The 19,873-nt window shown below is 42.6% G+C and overlaps 1 protein-coding gene across 1 annotated transcript in view; it reads right to left on the bottom strand.

The window, feature by feature from the left end:
• The window catches only part of Man2a1 (mannosidase alpha class 2A member 1), a 167,723-nt gene that overhangs the window by 133,384 nt on the left and 14,466 nt on the right, over positions 1-19,873 (bottom strand). The window contains exons 2-3 of the mRNA XM_028873993.2: positions 9,821-10,072; positions 6,914-7,058 (exon numbers count right to left, since the gene is read on the bottom strand). Coding sequence (XP_028729826.1) covers positions 6,914-7,058; positions 9,821-10,072 — 397 coding nt within the window. The remainder of the gene's footprint in view (positions 1-6,913; positions 7,059-9,820; positions 10,073-19,873) is intronic.

Here is a 19,873-nt window from a genome sequence, read left to right as displayed (position 1 = left end):
ACAACTTACTTCAGTCAACTTTAATCTGCTCTGCTACCCTAATGGTCACTGCCCAGTATCTCCAAGCTGCGCCACTAGTTACACTCTAAAAGTCTCTAGTAGGCCCGGCATAGTGGAGTGAGCACACCTTTAATCCCAGTACTTTGGAAACACAGGCAGGACCATCTCTGTGACTTTGAGATCAGCATGGTCTACATAGTGTAGCCAGGGCTACACAGAGAAACCACCCCATCTGGGGGGGGGGGTGGAGGGGGGATGACACACGACACCACTAGTAGGCACATAGATTCCAAAAACCAGGAACCTCTCTCAATAGCATTGTGACATTGTGAGGGTCACTGCTGCTATAATCATTTTTTTAAATAACATTAATTGTACTCGAAAGTTATCATCACTAGCTTTCAGGGCTTCATGGAAAGATTTTGAGCTGAAAGTAATTATAGTCAGGTAAATGGCATACTGCTGATCACATAAAAACCAGCAACTGAAACTTGGAATTATTTCCATTGTACTGTTACAGTATCCCCAAATTTAAAAAAGATATACAAAGGGAGCTTATAGCTTCAAATAAATCTTCTTTATCTTAGTAATAAAGTTATCTTCTATCAATAAATGATCAACAAATTTCTCCTCCCATTGCTTGTTAATCCTTCAATATCAAACTGCAACATCCAACCTTGTACTTAAGGGACAGCATATAATCTTAATTATTATTACCATTATTTGATTATGCTGCTGATTAATTTTAATTCCAATGTTTTTATTATAAATTAGGCTCTTCTGCTCCCCCCCCCAATAAACTAGAAGAGCTTTAATTAACATTCCAGTTTACTCCTTCAAACACGTATTGAGTATCTAATAAGGGCTAAGCAAGTAATAAGGCAAAGCTAAATGAAAACAGACTCTACAGAGAATATCAAGACAAAATGCTGTGAGAACAGAGAAATGGAGTCCTAGCAGGACATCAGAAGTCTTAGAATACACATCCTAGGACAGAGGCAAGAGAACATGGACAAACAATAAATGACCAGGTGTGTCAGGGTGCGGCCACCAGGTGTGTGTGGTCGCACTGCCGGCAGGCCATGTGACGAGAATACAGTAAGCAATTGAATTAAATACAATCGGGGTAGTCAGAGTCTCCTAAACGTGGTCTTTTCTTAGAAGAACACAGGAGGGAGGAAGTTAAGGACACTAAGGATGTTAGGCATAAACTAAAAGGTGAAGTGGAAACAAGAACGGGAAGCCAGACAGCTGTAGCTCTGCTTGAAATGATTTCCGAGTGGAGTGGAGATGGGCTGAGGGACTCAGGTGGGCAACCAGGCGAAGTTAAGAGAACTCCGTGACTGAAGGAAAGTCTTCAGGATGTGAGGAGTGCCGAAAATGAGGCTGAGGCTCTCTCTTCCAAAGACACTGCAAACCTGCAAACCTGCTGATTCCTCTAAAATTCTAAACGCTTTGAACTCGGGTTTCCAAAGGAAGATAACCTTTCGTTCTAGGAGGCTCAGCACCATCTAATCGTTTTCTAAGCGGATCGGCTTCACTCCCAGAACCCTGTTTGAGATGCGGCACTTTTTAATGCATCTGAGAAGCCACCATTGGAAATTTCACCCCACACCACAGAACCGATCTGCATTACCCCTTAGAACAGCTGTGGGTGGGCTCGCCTTGCAGCCCTGCAATGCCTGAGATCCTTACCCGTACTGCTCGCCTAAGTGCCCATTAAGAGACCTGCATACCTTGATACCTGATACTAAAAACTATGAGATCAGGCTCCCAAAGTTATCCATCTACGTTAAACTCATCACTCTCCCCTGCTAAGGGGACTCTGTGAGCATCTACTACCACTGCCCCCCAAAGAAAGCAGCTGCTTAAAATTATGGGTGGGGAGTTATATATTAAAGACATTGATGAGTTACTCTTACGCTCCATAAGCAAGCAGATTATTCAGACTTATGGTCACACAAGCTGTGCAAGGTATCAGTTTCTGAAAGTCACTTTAAAAGCTGGAAAATGCGGCTTCTAACTCACTTCTAATCATAAAGGAAAACACAGCAATAAGGAAGGCCATGTATTTAAAGACAGACATCCATTTCAATGGGAATAAATCAAAAGGAAAAAAGAATAGGAAATAACACCGTGATGTATCCACTTTTGCAAGACAGTTAATAAAATCATTTTTGTGTTTACTGTTACTAGTATAGATGATGGTAGCCATGAAAGTACTTGATTTCCTCATAGATGCTCTGGCTGTGACATCAGTAATGTTACCCCATGGATGGTAGTTTTATATTAAAGAACAAATCTCAAGTCATGGTTCAGAAGCCAATGTTACAAGTGCCAAGTCCACTCTGCCACAGGCAGATCTCTTGTCCTCTCTCCTGCCTTGTTTTCTGTGAAATGAGGGTGATGCTATAGAATTATCATAGTGCTGCTGAGTGGAGTAATGGTTTTAATATACGTAAAATGCCCAGGATGGTGGGAGACGCCTGGAACATGGACCTAAGTGTCAATGCTAACTTATATTACTATATTGGTGGGTTCTCACACATTCAGCCTAGGAAAACAGATGGAAGCTGAGTCAGGAGATGTACAATGATCACCCACATCTCTCAAGAGCAACTAACATGTGCACTCCTCAAGAATGAAGTCCACAGATGGCCCTGATCAGCAGAGCTTTCTTCCTCAAAAAACGAATCTCAATTCACACATTTTGGATCTCTCTTAAACACAGAATTCCATAGAGCTCTGTGCTATTTAATTCTCAAATGCTATCATTCAGATAAAATACAAGATGCCAAGTTAAATTTGAATTTCAAATAAACAGCAAGTAAACATCTAATATAAATATGACTGATTTAAAACCTGGAATACACACACTAAAAAAAAGAAAAAAGAAAAGAAACTATCCATTGTTTACTAGAAATTCAAGTTTGAATGAGTGTCCTGAACTTTTATTTGCTAACTTTATTAATAACCAAGAAATCCAGACAAACGTGCTAAATTAGCTAATCTTCATTTAAAAGAAAGAAGATACAGAATCTGTTTGAGTTAAGTAAGTATCTTAAGAAACAGGATGGCCCATGGGAAGAACATGGATTTTAGAATGAGACAATATGAGCTTTGATTCACCATCCTCTGAGAATTTCTCATTGACTGACTTCTAACAAATTACTACATCATTAAATGTGACTTAGCTTGCTGCTCTCCCCTTCCTTGATGCAGGATAGACAAAGAACCCTATCTCTCAGTTCCTCACGCTATATGGGCTGAGGGAATTGAAATTTTCCATAGTGGTTATCAAAACCAAAGAACACAGCTTACCCCTCACTAGCTAGGCAGAGTTGGACTTCCTCCCTATACCGACATCAAATATCCCACCGCTGTCCACCTCACTGGCTCCCTTCTCCACTTCGATAGACACAGACACTCACCACCAACAGCTGGCAAAACACTTCACAATTCCAAGAGCGTAATATGTAACCAAAAGTCTTTGAAATTCAGACTGTGGCTTCATGTTTTTATTCTTTTTGAACTTAGCCACAGATGTATAAACAAATCTATTTCTAATTATTGTGTGATACTAAATAAAAAAATGTATTTTCTTCATTTTAAAAATGGGCAAAATCCCATTGCTCATTAAATCAATATTTTTTTCTAAAGCACTATAAATGCACAAAGGAAAATTGTTTTCCAGTATGACTTGAGTGACTAGCTCTCCCTACTGTTTTAGAGTCAGACCACAAGGGGATTACTATCTAATGTTCATTTTACAAACTGCTTCCCTGACAATATGCTGCTCAAGCTTCCATTCAGTATACCTTATCTTTTCTTTACACATGGTGATTTCATTGAAGAAAAATTAACTAAATATTTTGGCAGTTTAACTGGTGGGAAGTAAAGAATTAAGATTGTAGATACTAAGGTGCTGTAATTGTGTTTTAATCAGCTTATTAAATATAACATGAACATGTATCAATCAACTCATATTTAATTTCATGGTCTATGATTCAAAACTTTTCAAATCCGTAACAGTACAGAGCTATCAGCATTTACCTAACAACTCCTTTCCTATTTTTTTTTAATTCATGTAAACCATGTGAATGCTGTATAACATATCCTTGTGGCCTGGAAGAAGACTTAATTAGGGGGAAAAAAAAAAGACACTGCTTTTTAAAATGTACCTTGTCTTACCTACTAATACTAACTCACCCCCAAAGGAAACAATTTGCACACACATGTTCATCTAGGTATGCATGTATATATAAACACCATCAATTCTTTGCTAAGGGACAAATACAGGACTCGTTTAAAAATCTATTTCAAATATTTCTATTCCCAAGAGACATAAATTCACTGATGAAACAAACTACTGAGTCAAAGCTTGTTTTAAATTGTTGCTGCAGAAATTGCAAACAACTTTCTATAAATCTCATTTAGAAAGTAAATTGCCTAATTGCACATTCATTTGGGAGTATTCTACAAAGATTTCCCATTACAGTCATATTTTGACTTAGAATACACATGCATATACTTTTCTGTTTTCTCCCTATTAAGACAGTGATTTTTCATGATCTGAATGCTTTCATTTTCTACAGGATAATTTAGGTTATCAATATTCTATTTTTGTTAAGGAATAGTGAAAATAACTCAAAAAGTCAGTGGGTTCTTTCCTATACCATTTTGCTTCATGGTAAAAATTGCTTTAGGTTTAATGGGTCTATTTCTGACCACTATTTTTAACTCAAGTGGAGAAGGGCCTAAGGGTAAGGGTCATTAACATCTACTAAGACAAAAGAGTCAACTATGGTTGCTAGGATACCAACAGACAGATTCATTTACTGCAGTCAGAAACAGTTTTTAAGGATGTCCTCTCACAAAACAGCATACTACAGCACAAGCCATAAGGCAAGCAAACAGGGATCGAAGCAATCCCTGCCCTCAAAGAGCATAACACTGCTGCTACTCTAAAAAGTGCAAAGGACATTTGCAAGTCACTGTTTCTTAGAGGAATAGAAATAAGGAGATGCCCGAAAAGATGGTGAGTTGATGCAGAACATGAGCTGAGCAACAAGCCAAGTGTTTGACCCTGACCTAGAGAGTCAGTTATTATTGCCATGATTTGTGAGCAGAACTGAAAGGATGGATGCTAGGTGTCGGCTGCTGGACTAGCGGTTCCTCAAAGGGCAGTCAGTAAGACAAAGCCCTACCCCTTGGTGAGCTTAGACTCAGTGCGTAGGCTCAGTACAAACTCTGTCCATTTCTACACGCGTGTAGACGTGCAAGTGTGGGTATGAGTACGGTGTGCGCCTGTGGGAAAGGAGTATGTAGACAGCTCGGAGAAGAGCTTACATGTTTACACGTTATGGCATACCAGTACTAGGCTAAGAATAAGCAACCTTGATGAGGAGACCAGTGTTCTTTGTTATTTGGGTTTACTCGAGAGAGAAACCCAGGTGAATAAGACATGAGGGATTTCAGTATGCGCGCTGCTTACATCACCTTGACAAGATGATAACACCTTTGCAGTGAGTGGTACCACCAACCTCTTCTAAGCATTAGCTGTTTGCAAAACACTCAGCACCCTGCCTAGTAAACCACATCTTTTAATACTACAGTCGAGTGCTTAAGTTACAGAGGAACAAGAAATGGAGCTGGTGGAACTGAGCAAAGAAGGAAGGGGAAATGGATGAAAAAGACTTCAGAAGAAAAACCTAAGAGAGAAAAGTGACGAACTGTGTTTAGACCGTAAGTTGTACTTACATCACAGAAAGGTGTCACAGGAAAGAGGACATGCAGTAAACTAGTAAAGAATGGAAGTAGATGAGGTGTGAGGAAAAAAAAAATCCTTGAAAGTAACAGGTGAACTAGAAAGAACTAGGTTCTTGAGAAAGGTAAGAAACACACACTTAGTGAAGTCCTTGAAAAAGAAAAGTGTTTAGAAATACAACTTCAAGAAATACTGTACTAAATCCACTGGGCGTTCACCCTATGCTGTGGATTCACCCCAGTAAGGATGCACATACACCAGTTTGTACGCACATCAAATCACGTGCTCCACTAAAATTATAGCAATTTCCCCTTACCTTAGGGCTGGGGGGATCACTGGCCTCAACAAATAAAGGGCTTCGTGTGAAATAACAGTAATTATAATAATAGCAGCTATTTTTCTGTCACACAGGATATTCCTTTACATTTTATCCTGGGAAGATACCATCATCCTAATTCTACCGGATAAAAACCTTATCCACAGAGGGATGAAGTGACTTGCCTAAAGTCATCTTACTCTACTGGCCCAGGCTAGGGCTCAGACCCATTTACCAAAGCTCCCAAACCACTAGAAGTTTTCACACTTCTCTGTGTGAAAAACACAACTCTTCCAACAAACACTCTGCCTTTGTGAAGCAGATTTTACAGGTATAGAGATTCTCTCATAAAGTATTTTTTAATGTTTTAGATTTATTTTACTTTATATGTATGAATGCTTTGCCTGCATGTCACAAGCAAACCTCATACAAGCTGACATCAGAAGAGACTGAGGCATCTCCTGGGTCTGGAATTATAATGGTTGTGAACCGCCCCGTGGGTTCTGGAATTGAATTTGGGTCCTGTACAAAAATTATAAGTGCTCTTAACTTATCACTATCCCTCCAGCTAGCCGTCCCATGCAATATTTCACCAGAAGCAGAAAAATAAACTACAGTACCCTGAAATGTTATGTCCTCCAAATCCTTCTTGTGTTTATCATTGTTTCCTGCTCTACAAAGCACTACCCGGTAATGGCACATAAATTGATAAAATGAGAATATAAGAATACATTGCTGTGAAGTCAGAGGTGTGAGCTCTACTGGACCCTCATTAGAGGACATGGGTGCTGGACAAGCTTTATGGAGCAATTAGGAAGAGCAGCTTTTACCTGGGTCATTATGGGAGTGAGGCACCACAAACACTTGAAGGGGTTCACTGTCCCACTCATCAGCCTCATACTTAATGTCAAATCCTTGCTTCCAAACTCCACCATCGGGGTTATCAAAAGGAATCAGCTCATAAACATCCAACATCTAAAAATAGGAAAGAAAAAAAGTTAAACTTTAACCACTGTTAATCTATACTTAAGGCTGGTCAATATTTGCTCAAAGATAGTCTTTGCTGTTTTGTTTTGTTTTTTATTAATGTGCAATCAAACAAAACTAATTATGTAAAAATCAATGGAAACTTTCAAGGCCAAAAAACATTTGCTCATCATCCAAAGGCCTGAAAGGCTAAATGTGCTACATAACTACCCTGATAAATGAGCGCTCCCCATCTGCTTTGGGTAAATATGATTCCATTCATTTATTGGAATTCCTCCTTCTCTTGCTTTTAGTGCCAATGTGATTAATAGGAAAACAGAAACACAACAAAAGATTTCTCTTGGAATTTGGTTACGAGCAAATATTTTAACATTTGCAAACATGTACTCAATGTGGCTTCTTACTTCATTTGGGGTGTCGGCTTCATAATCAGTCTGGTAGCTTCTAAATCTGTATCTGGCTGAAAACTCATGTGTATTCTCCTATCTGTCAAATGCTATATTTACCTTTTTATTCTAAAATACACATGGAATGAATTTTTTTCAAACCTAGATTTAACTTTTAAGTTGCCAAAGGTGTTTCTATAGCCAGGTATAGTGGTATACACCTATAGTTCCAGCACAAAGCTGAGGCAGGAAGATCGCCACACAGTGAGACCTCATTTCAAAAACCAAACAAATGTCTTCTAGCTTCCCAATGCATAATTCCTTGTAGATAATAATCCATTTAGACATAAAGGAAAAAACATTATCCTACCCAAAACATAAACCTTTACTTTCATTCCTCATATTCTCTGTAATACTAAATGTACAACACAACCAAGAAAATTTAAATTGTTAAAATTCAACAGGCTATAAAAATTATATCTTAATTAATATGAAAACATTAAAAAAATAAGAATGTCAGAAAATTAAGTAACAGTGATCATGAAGTATTTCAAGAGAATAACTATTGTTGGTTGGTTTTGTTCTTTTACTCTTTGCCTTTTGGGGGCCCGCCACCCAGCTCCCAAATAAAATACACACAGAGACTTTTTCTTACTTATAAATGTCCTGCCTTAGCTTGGCTTGTTGCTAGTAAGCTTTTCTTACATTATCCCATCTACCTTTTGCCTCTGGGCTTTTTCCTTTTCTTACTTCTGTATATCTTACTTTCACTCTTACTCTGTGGCTGGCTGAGTAGCTGAGTGGCTGGCCCCTAGCATCCTCCTCTCCTTATTCTCTTGCTCTTTTCCTCTTCCTCCTCCTAGATTTCTCCTTCTATTTATTCTCTCTGCCAGCCCCGCCTATCCTTTCTCCTGCCTCACAATTGGCTATTCAGTTCTTTATTAGACCAATCAGGTGTTTTAGACACGCAAAGTAACACAGCTTCACAGAGTTAAACAAAGGCAACATAAAAGAATGCAACACATCTTTGCATCATTAAAGCAAACATTCCACAGCATAAACAAATGTAGCACATCTTAAAATATTCTTCATATCTCTTGCTATGGGACTCATGCCTTGAATGAATAAAACTGACTCCAAGAACAAGCCTGGCAGTCTGTGGCGCACAGCTGGGCAGAGGGAAGCATCCACAGGAACTGCTGAGCCTCTCTTCAGCCCTACAATCAACATCCTCCCTCCTCACTCTTTCCACAGGAGCAGGTAGGTGCTCTGCAACTCCAATATAAGCAGCCCACGTTCAGATCAAACAAACAAACAACAACAAACAGCAACAAAAGGGCTTGCCCTTGCCATTCCCCTCCCACAGTGGACAAAGGTGGTCCTAAGAAGTACTCAGGAAGAAGCAAAATGAAGCCAAGCCCCAAGGAAATTGATAACCTGGAAAGCACAAAACTCTGATCCCATCTGGATCTGCCCATGCGCTAACTAATGAGGGTAAGGGTACATACAGGTACAGGGCCTGGCCAGCTGCACGGCCTCCAGCTTTTAAGCTTGCAGTTTGGCCTGTGGGCCATGTCCTCAAGATCTTATCACGTTCTACACCCTTCCAAGAACTGGTGGAAAGTGCCTCCTCTAAAGTCAGGCTTTAAATTAGAGGCCATCTAATTTCGCACAACTTTTAAAACATTCACCCTTTAGGATCCTCCTGTGGCGTTCACACCTCTGGTCCAAGGCACAAGGTTTAACATGGCCTCTTCTACTAACTTGCATTTAATTATAGGCTTTATCTAAGTTATCCGTGGTATTATCAAACCAACATATAATTAATACAAAAATAAAGATACTTTATACACGAAGGCCGAAACACTCTGTGTTTCCATGACAAACTTCCAGAGTGCATCTCAAGTCAAAAGACCACATTGTGAGTGCTTGCAGCCATGTGTAGAGGGCACTCCCCGTAGTGGAAAGCACGCCTCTAGAATATTCCCTGCCCTACCATAGGATCTCACCTCCAGATATCTACTCTGGTGTTGTGCAGAGCAACAAGGGAACACACTTATTTTCTCCAAAAGAAGGTAAAAATATCACTTAGGCAAAAACAAAACCTCTAAAGATTTTCCCACCACTCCAGAAAATAAAGACTTTAAAGCAGGGGAAATGGCGGTGAAAAAAAAAAAAAAAGACAGAATCACGGGAGTAGTGGGTGATGTCACCAACAAAGAAAAATCATGGTGAGAAAAGGGAAATCTTGGCAACAGCAGAAACTAGAGCCCGGAGCTCAAAAACGTACAGAATACGAACAGACACAAGAGCAAATCTGAAGCCAGGCGAAAGGGCGGCTGGTTACCAGCCACTCTCCACTACCTGCACATCCCGACGCTGACTTCCGCTCTGGGAGGCAAACAGACAGTCCTTGGGGTCAACCTGCAGGGTGGACTGTGAGGAGAGGAGGTGTGCCGAGCCTTGGCTGCCATTGCCCGGGGAATTTTTCGGACCGTCCTCCACAGACTCGCTCAGGTTGATGACCGAGTCTCTGATATTGGAGATGATCTCGTTGTTTTCCGCCAGCAAACGCTCCAGATGGTCTATCTTCTCCTGCAATATCGAAAGCTGGCCCTGGAATCAAAGGAAGAGGGAGCCATGTGAACCACGACTGTGGCACCGCTAAGGCGCACAGAGGGCAGCCACCCACCCTCCCCACTTGTCTGTGCGGCTTCCGGAAGCACAACAGAGGGGCAGCTGGGACTGAAATGCCATTCTGTGGCATAAAACCTTTCCGTAGCCGCACTTCCGTAGCCGTCTTTATCTAATCATGCTTTTTTTTTTTTTTTCTCTCTCGAACTCACAGAGATCCACCTGCCTCTGCCTCCCGAGCACTGGGATTAAAGGTGTGCGCCACCACCGCCCAGCTACTAATCATGTTTTTAAAGCACAAGAGAATAACCAAGATATTTGAGGATTGTTTCCTATTCCCCCCAAATCCAGGCCTAAGTGGTCTGTGGGTCTCCAGAATCACTAATGCTGACACGTTATATTCCAGAGCGAGATTTTAAATTTAAGCAAAATAGACTGCAGTTAATTTGCCAGGTCAAAACACAAACAACAACAACAAAAAAAAAAAAACACAGAAACTGAACAAAAAATACTTCACCTCAGCCTGTTAACAAATACTGGACAATCCAAAGAAAAATCAATTCATCACCTCTAACTGCCATAGACACAAGCATGCCCTAATGCATCATTGGGAGTGCTTTTATGTCTCTGTGTGACATTCAGGGCGTGTTGTCATTGTTAATTGATCCCCACATTTAGAGGTTTGCCATCCTAATAACCTTGTTTTACAGAAGCTAACGGCAGGAATAACCATCTCTGACTTGTTCAACCCTGTGTGCTCAGTTCCAAGTGTAGGAAAGATATGCATGCATTTGTCACGTTTCTGAACAGCAGTTCTGAACTGAAAGCCCAGGGTTGGGCACAATGCCCACAGTGGGACGACAATAATACTTAAGATATATACTGATGACTTTGAATATATAAGAATATATATAAGCAACACACACACCAACACACATAAGTACATGCCTGCATACCAGGTCCCCAAAAGCTCACCTTAGGGTTTAAAAAAATATTTATCACCAGGAGGTGGTGGCACACGCCTTTAATCCCAGCACTCGAGAGGCAGAGGGAGGCGGATCTCTGTGAGTTCAAGGCCAGCCTGGTCTACAGAGGGAAATCCAGGAAAGGCACAAAGCTACACAGAGAAACCCTGTCTCGAAAACAAAGCAAACAAACAAAAAAATTATCTGCATGGTGAACAATTAACTTCCATTATCAGGAAGGCAAAAAGGAAAAAAAGAAAGAGAAAAAAAAAACCACCTAAGTGTTCAAAAGTAGATCATCACAGTAGATCCAGTCATGGATTAGACTTTAGCCACTAAAAATTGAAAAAGTGCCTGAGTGTTTTGCCTGTGTGTACCAAATGCTTTTAGAGGCCAGAAGATGGCATCAGATCCCCTATAACTGAAGTTATAGACAGTTGTGACCTGTCATGTATGTGCTAGGAATTGAATGCAGGTCCTCTGGAAGAGCAACCAGTGTTCTCAAACACTGGACCATCTCTTCACCCTAACCAAAAAAAAAAAAAATTAATAGAAATATAAGGATGATTATTTCCAGGAAAATATCAAAATAGTGTTATAAAAAATCAATAATACCCAGGGTGTGCCACCAAGCTTGTTGAACCAACCCAATCTCCAGGACCCAGACAGCAGAAGGAGAAAATTCAACTCCTGGAACTTGTTCTATGACTTACACAAGCACACAAATAAATACAGTATTAAAAAACAGTAGAGAGAGGAGGCAGAGGCAGGAGGATATCTGTGACTTCAAGGTGAGTTTGGTCTACCTACTAAGTTCTAGACCAGCAAGAGCTACAAAGTGAGATCCTGTCTAAAGAAAAAAAGAAAAGTGAAAAGGAATGAAGAGACACTGTATGAAGCTGAGATTTGCAAAGGTGTGACTTTTTTGCTCCAATATGCAGTACATGCAGGAGGAAAAGCTGGTGCACTGGGTGTGGTGCGGCATGCCTCTGGCTCCAGCGTGGGGAAGAAAAGATGCAGAATTATAGTTATCTGATACTATGGGGTTTGAACATAGCGTGGGAGACTAAAGAACCAGGTCCATTCTGCAAGTCAGAAAGCTATGTGATGTTTCAAATAAGATGAACGCTCAGAAGCTATCAACTGTTGTAGCTCCAAGTCCAATCCCCAAAAAAAGTAAAAATGCTTAGGAGTCAAATGCATGGCATCTCCGTCCATACCTTCCTAAACATTGTGTGGGGCAAATGAAGACATTTCTTCATGCATTATCACAGTACAACAGACTGGAGCTGCTTCCTCAAATTGCTGTGACTCATCCTGCTGAGCTCCAGGATTGAAAACAATCATCCCTCCAATGGGGCCTTCTCACCACAGAGGTCAAGCAAGTTCCCATCCCGTTCAGAATCAGAACTTCAGATTTGCCTCACACAGCTCCCTAAAATGAAGCTTTAGTGTTCTCTCACAACTTTTAAAGATACTATGTGTGGGTGCCAGATTTTAATATATCCTTCCAGAGCTACCTGTGCTGGGCGATGGAGTCGCTTTGGACCCTTGTACATAGCCAAGCTGCCTGGAGCTTAACAAGCACAATGAGAAAAAAAAAAAAAAAAGAGCAGCCTTGGGAAAGCTTCTGCTACGAGGCCTTGCTCCCAAACCTGCGTATTACCCAATATAAACATTACCACAGATGTTTCCGGAAGAGGGAAGCCAACAGACATTACAGAGGACTTTCACTTTCGTTGTAACTCTAAAGATACAATTAATGACCAGTGCCCGGGATTCGATATTGAATTAAGTACATGCAGAAAAGTATGGCCTGAGGCTATATGAGCATTAATGGTCTAATGAAAACCATTTTAAAAGGATATTATGCACTGGAATAATGTCTCCCTCCAAACAGCCAAAATCCTTAACATATATCCCTCATGAGCAAGTTCCATCCACAAGGCTGAGGGGAGTGGCATGACCTTAAAGGGATGTACCCACAGTGTGCATTAAAGAAATAGAAACGATAGATAATGTTTCAATTATGCTGACAGGTCAAAGAATACGGATAGTAATATTGAAAATGACAGTTTTCTGTAGGGCACGAAAATCACTTGAGAGAAAAACACGTTCTCCTTTGATTTGCTAATCAGTTCTATAGGGAGGCATCCTCAGTGCTGTGCTGCCGAGGAGCAGGGAAGAAGGTCATATTTGATTTTCTCTGCTAGTGGTGAGAGAAAAGCTGAGGGGAAAAAAAAAATCACACATATCAAAGACATAGGGCAGAGCTAATTTAGAGTCTACAGCAAGGTAGACCAGTAGACCAGGATCAGTGCCACTCGATCCTATGAACAAAATCATGACTGCAGCCACGGCTGAATCTGAACACACTAAGGCATGATCTGCCCCAGGGAGGACACCAGCTGCTGGAGACTGGTTACTGTGACCGCTCAAGCACAGCAGATTGGACGCCTTCTTCCTTCAGTCACCTCTGGAAAGACAGCTCTTTCTCTCTACCACCCCAAAGGGCTCATAGTCAGAGGCCACGGCCCTTCTGACTTCTCCCATCTCCGTCAGCTGCTCAGAGGTTTCCTCTCGGTGTTGCTACATCAACTCCCCTGCCAAAGCAACCCATTCCCAGTGGCTCAGCTGTCCTCCAACACCAAGTTACACAGACACAAAGCAGCCAGTCCCAAATGACTATGGTACAACACAGTCTAACTTTTGAACTTCAAATCAATTTATTTTTATGTGTATGGGTTTTTTGACTGAGTGTATGTGTCCGCACCACACGTGTGTAATGCCCCAGGAGGGTGGAAGAGGGTATCAGATTCCCTGGAACTGGAGGTGTAGACAGTTGAGTCACCATGTGGGTGCTGGGAAAAGAACCTAGGTCCGCTAGAAGAACAGCCAGTGCATTTAACTGGTGAGCTGCCTGTCCAGTCCCATTAACCTACCTTTTTAAAAGTCAGCCACACCCCTATGCTTCCCTTAACCATGAGAGATGGCTGACTGGGATGTCATGGAACTAGACTGCAGGATCTTGAAAAGGGATAAAGTACAACCATTATCAGTGCTGGGCCCCATGCTTCTGCTAATCAGTGCTGGGCTCCCTCGCTTCTTCTGTTTAAAGGAGAAATCCGGGCAACGCAGGCCTGAATAGCATTAGTCCTAGAGGGCATTTCTAGAGAACCTGGGCCAGTGGACTGAGTAGAGAAGATCCGCTCTCAGGTGGACCAGCATCATCTGTCACCAAGGGCTTGTTTGGGGCAAAAATGCAGTCTGGACACATTCTTGCTTTGCCTTCTAGACAACTCCAGGTTCTTCAAGCCACTTATCTCGACTCTCTGCCACAGAATCCAAGCTCTCAGCCTGAGTGTGACACCAAGAACTTGCCAAGGCCAGGGCCTGTGGACTTGGAGGGAGCCAGAAAATGAGTTTTTCTGTGGCTCTGTCCTCTGCAGACAGCTCAGGCTTTCATGGGCACGTGGAGATGGTCAAAGGCCTGCGCTCACCCGCTCCTTTTGCCTTACTATCCTCAGCTCACTTGCCGGCCCTTTGCATCAATTCCTGTCCATCTCACTAAACTGGCCACATAAATTCCCCAGGTGCACATACTTCCAGCCTGATGCAAAGCATGCTGGGACCTCATCATCCCCAGAAGCACACACACAGCCGAGCACCCTCCATCCTGGAAACTGCCGTCACTAATTTGATTTGCGGTACAGTGTGCCCTTTACTTTCTTCCTGTGGCCTACTAATCAGTGTCCTTTGCTGGCTCCTCTCTCTGACCTCCAAATGTCAGCCTCCAGGTTAGCTTCTGAGCCTGTTACCTCTCCACACTGTATGATCTCATCCACTCCGTGACTTAAATGCCACATTGTGTTCATGCCTCCAGGATTTACATATTCTGCTGAAACCTCTGAAATTCGGGTCCAGATATTCAAGTGCCTACTGATTCCTTGATTTAATATCAACCCTACATGCTGAACACACCCTACTCCCAAGGGCACTGCCATCCTCACATCTCCAGGAAGCGGCTCTGGTCTCCTCCAGTAAGCTCCTTCAAAATGTTGGTATCCCGATTCTTCCAAATTCCTCACAATGTTCCACACCCAATTTATCTTGCAATCCTTTCCCTTCCTACCTCCCAAACACCTGTTGAAACAAACCTCTCTCCATTTAGCCTCCTAACACTCTGCCTGCAAGGTACCAATAATTTTCCGCATCAGCTCTGTCTCCCTATGTGCATGTTTACATATCCATGCCTTGCCCAGATACTGTGCCTGATGTGATACCCACTGCTCTTTTCTTGTTGCACTGGAACAAAATTAAGACACCTGTATTCTTCATCACAGTCAAAACACACAGGGATGCAGCACTTTTTCCCAACTAAGCTTTTCCCTAATTGCCACCAAGCTCCAAGCCAGCTGCTTCGATTCTCAGTACCTTCAGGCATATTTTTTCTTTGTACAATGCTTCGACTCTCTCCCTAGAAGACGTCTATACATAGCCTTCGCTGCATTCTCGCTGAAATAGCCTTCTGTACATTATTTTTTCTCAACTTCACTTTCGTTTTCTCCACAGCATTATCACAATGACCCGGGGCACTGGTGCATGGCACCCCTCTTTCCCCCACTAAGTGGGCAGCTGTTCTGCTCCCCATGCTTGATGCCTGGCACAATGCCTGACTCACAGGAGCATCTCAATTATGCATTGCAAGAGAAAAACCAAGGAAAGTACCAAAGGCTCTTGCCCATCCTGTTCTGGGACAACCAAGTATTTGGCATACAATCCATCAATCTCTCCCCAGAAATACAAAACATTCATAATCTTTTATGAAAAACAAAATTTAATCTTCATTGCATCAAAAGATAAATTAAAAAATAAGAAGAGTATATATGTCAGGATGGAGAGACGGTTCAACAATTAAGAATACATGCTGTTCTTCCAGAGGACCGGGGTTCAATTCCCAGCAGCCACACCAGGCTGCTCACCATTGTCTGTAATTCCAGCTCCAAGGGGAATCCAATACCTCTGGCCTCTGTGGGTATCTGCATTCACATACATGCATATACATACATACACACACATATATACACACACTTGAAAATAATAAAACATTTTTTAAAGAAATGGAAAAGTCTACACTAATAGAGTGGTCTTTATGATCCATTTGAAAGTAAATCTGACCTAGGGTCAGCCACAGGTTGACAATCATGACCCCATGAGCAGGGCAGTCTATGTGGCCCCCTTCTAAGGGCCAAGATTCTGGGTCTGTACAGCTCAACTACAAGTTTCCGGCATTTACAACTGTAGCAGCTAGCTTTCATATGCTGTGGAGAATGCAAAAGAAGGCTAAGGGGAAACTCAGAACCATGCTTTGTCCCATCTTCATGACAGGTTGTGCACTTAAGTCACGTTTCTAATTAGGACAATTTTAGAAGAAATAATTGCATGTCATATATAACCACCAAAGGCAACAAAGCCTCACTCTAATGTGATGATCTGAACTCCCTGATCAGTTCCATCCTTTGCTTTTACCACTTTTTCTAACGATGCTGGAATCCACTTATCACTCCACTGCATCAAGACCTTCCGATCGGGGTTGAAGAGATAGCTCAGAACTAAAAGAGTACCTACTGCTGTGCCAGCAGACCAGAGTTCAGCTCCCAGCACCCACATCCTGAAACTCCAGGGGATCTATTCGAGCCCCAATGGGTCTGTCATTGAATGTGCCCAGAACGTAACGCCAAATAATGGTTAATCTTTTCCTAAACCCCTTCTTATCAGGTAAAAGAAAAACAGTGAAGCAAGCTGGCCACATTCAATCGTGTGTTCCAATCTTAGCACTTGTTATCTGTGTGACCCTGAGGCGGGAACACAGTGAACTCACATGTGCTAAACTCCCATTGCTTGAAACAATTATGTCAAGACTTCAAACAGGAGGAGCCGCCAAGCACTCCAGAAGGTGTGATTATAACCACTGTATGGTTTTAAAACATCACTCTGAAGGACACATGAGATACCTGCAAAAATAGTATGCATCCTGACTACAGAGAGCTAAAGTGATATGAGAACCCCAGGGTCACTATCTACTGGCAATGAAACCCTGAACATGTTACATAACTCCCCGTGCCTTACCTTCCCCACCTATAAAATGGGGGCAGTGAATAATACCTAAACCAAGAGAGATGTTGAAGATTAGCTAATAGATGCACAATAAATTTAAATTGTGCTTGCTGAGGTCAATAGAAAAATGCTTACTCAAAGATGTCTGTGTCCCAATTCCAGAAGCTAGAATAGGGTACATATACGGCGAAAGGAGCTTTGCCGATAAAATTTAAGATGGTGAGATTATCCTAGAATATCCAGAGAGGGCTCTTAAGAGCACAGGATCCTCAAAGGTAAAAAGAGCAAAGCCCACAAAGGAAACATGAGAACAGAAGAGGGTAGAATAATGCTCCCGCGAGATCCCAGCCTGGAGCACAGATTGTTCAACTTCTAGAAGCTGGAGAAGACAAGAAACAAGACTCTTCCCCAGAGCCCCAGAAGGCAATGCAGCCCTGCGCCCTCTGAGCCCTGCCTGTTTCACACTGCTGACCTCCAGAACGACTGGATACATCTTCCTGGTTTGGTTACTGTTACAGCAGCACAGGCCGACACCACTAAGAGATGGCACTACAAGAGCAAGGCTGAGAAAGCAGTCTGTGAGAGCCAGTCTGTCCACACTCCCAGCAGAACCGGAGAGCCTCAGCCCTTTGCAGGAAACAAGGATCTGCAGCAGTCTGTCCCCAGGGCACAGCTCGGTCAGACAGTCCACATGTGCCTCTGCTCCAGGAGATGAGGAAATACTGAGACAGCCTTTATCAGTAAAAATAATTTCCAGAGGGCCTGGAGATAGATCAACAGCTAAGAGTGCTTACTGCTCATACAGAGGACCTGGATCCAGTTCCCAGTTTCCAATACCCACACCATGCCTCAGAACTGCCTAGAATTCCAGTTCCAGGGGATCTATCGCCCTCTTCTGGCCTCCTCAGGCTCCTGCACACACATGATGCACATAAACTGACACAGGCACATACACATAAACATAATAAATATTTTAATTAATTTCCAAGGAAAGAAGCATCAATGTAGTCATCTCGAACACTGTTTCAAAGCTGAGGAATTTAATGTGTATTCAAGCTCTGAAGGGGGAAGTACTGTTCAGAAGAGACCTCAGTTTGCCCAAGAAAAGCCATGTGGCTTAGACCAGTACAAGTAGAGGAAGAGGAAAGAATGTGGCAGGAAGGAGGTCAAACAATGAGAACAACAAAGGAATAAAATTAGTCTCTTGATGTTTAACTGGGGCAAGTGGGTATATGACAGTGTCACTGAAAAAAAATGGGATGCTGAAGAAAATGGAGGGGAAACTGATGTATCCTGTAGTTGGCAGATCTCTGGATGGTGGTATTGGTGTGTATGCAAGCCTGGAGCTGAGAAGAGAAGCCGAGGATGAATACATAAGCAGCCAGTATACACAGGGATTTCAAGCATCGAGAACAAGTGGGATTGCCTGGAGAGCACGCACAGGCCCACTTTTTATAACGGGAAATGGCTTACCGGGAAGTTCTCACACATCCTCAATTAAGAACCACTGCATTCAGGGACACTTGGCTCAGTCTGGGAGGAAGTGACTGGACCTGCCTGGACTGAGTCTACCAGGTTGATCGCAGTCCTCGGGGGAGGACTTGTCCTGGAGGAGGTGGGAATGGGGGTTAGGTTGGGGGTAAAGGGAGGGGGGGGAGGGGGGAGAATAGGGGAACCCATGGCTGATATGTAGAACTGAATGGTATTGTAAAATAAAATATATATATAAAAGAACCACTGCATTCAAGCTAAATATAGGAACTGCAGCTTGGTTCAGGAGGGTCTTTCTTCCCCACACCACCGGTGTCATGGTTACTGAGCAGAATCAGCTAGCCAGTCCTCAGCACTATCCCAAAAAACACTTCAAGTCAACCAGATCTCAGGTACTTCACAGGGTTTCATAACATGACAAGTAACCCTTCTAATGCCCACTTGACCCCTGAAGACATGTAGTGCTGAAGCCAAAGAGAGAAAGAGTGACCTGGCCTGTGGTCACAGTCAACAAGTCAGAGACCACTGCTAAAAGAGTTTCCTAATAGCATTTTTTTTTCCAGATCTGGAGCTTAATACACCTGGATTTCTTCCAGGGGACTGACTGTCTTTGTGCGGGTATTTGTTTGTTCAGAGAAGTAAGTGACATCACCATGTGACCATAAGTGTCCAGTTATACAGTGTCCTCCCAAAACTCAGTCACTATTCATAAATCTCCCATTTGCCTAGGTAAGACTGTAACAGAAGCCACTCCAACACAGGTAGAAGACAAGAGTGCCAAGTGACTGCAGAGGCCAGCCAAGGTTCCTGGCATGTCCTGGCTGGGTACTCAGGGGCCTTATGACTGTACCTGGGCACCACTTGGCAGCTGCTAGTCCCTTGGCAGGATCTGCACCCTGAGCAGGAATAACAGCATGTTACCTTATCATCACTCTCCTCTCAAACGGGGGGCGGGGCCTCCAGATGCTGGAACTTCCTGCAGGCACAGCCCAGAACACCGCTCCCCGCCTCCACCCTGTCAGTTCCCACATGTACGTTCAGATGAAGGCCATGTGGCCTCAGCTGCATGTGCCCAGCAAAGCTGCAGGAAACCACCTCCTCTTCACTGAGGCAACATTTTAAGTACCACATTACAAGAGGAAGTAACATTTTGCAAGACAAATCATCTTTTTAAAACAATTACTGAAGGAAGTAGGACAAATATCTGGAT

Source organism: Peromyscus leucopus, chromosome 13 (genome assembly GCF_004664715.2).
Source record: "Peromyscus leucopus breed LL Stock chromosome 13, UCI_PerLeu_2.1, whole genome shotgun sequence".
NCBI lineage: Eukaryota > Metazoa > Chordata > Mammalia > Rodentia > Cricetidae > Peromyscus > Peromyscus leucopus.
Note: the sequence above shows the minus strand (reverse complement) of the source record. Positions and strands in the feature narration are given on the sequence as shown.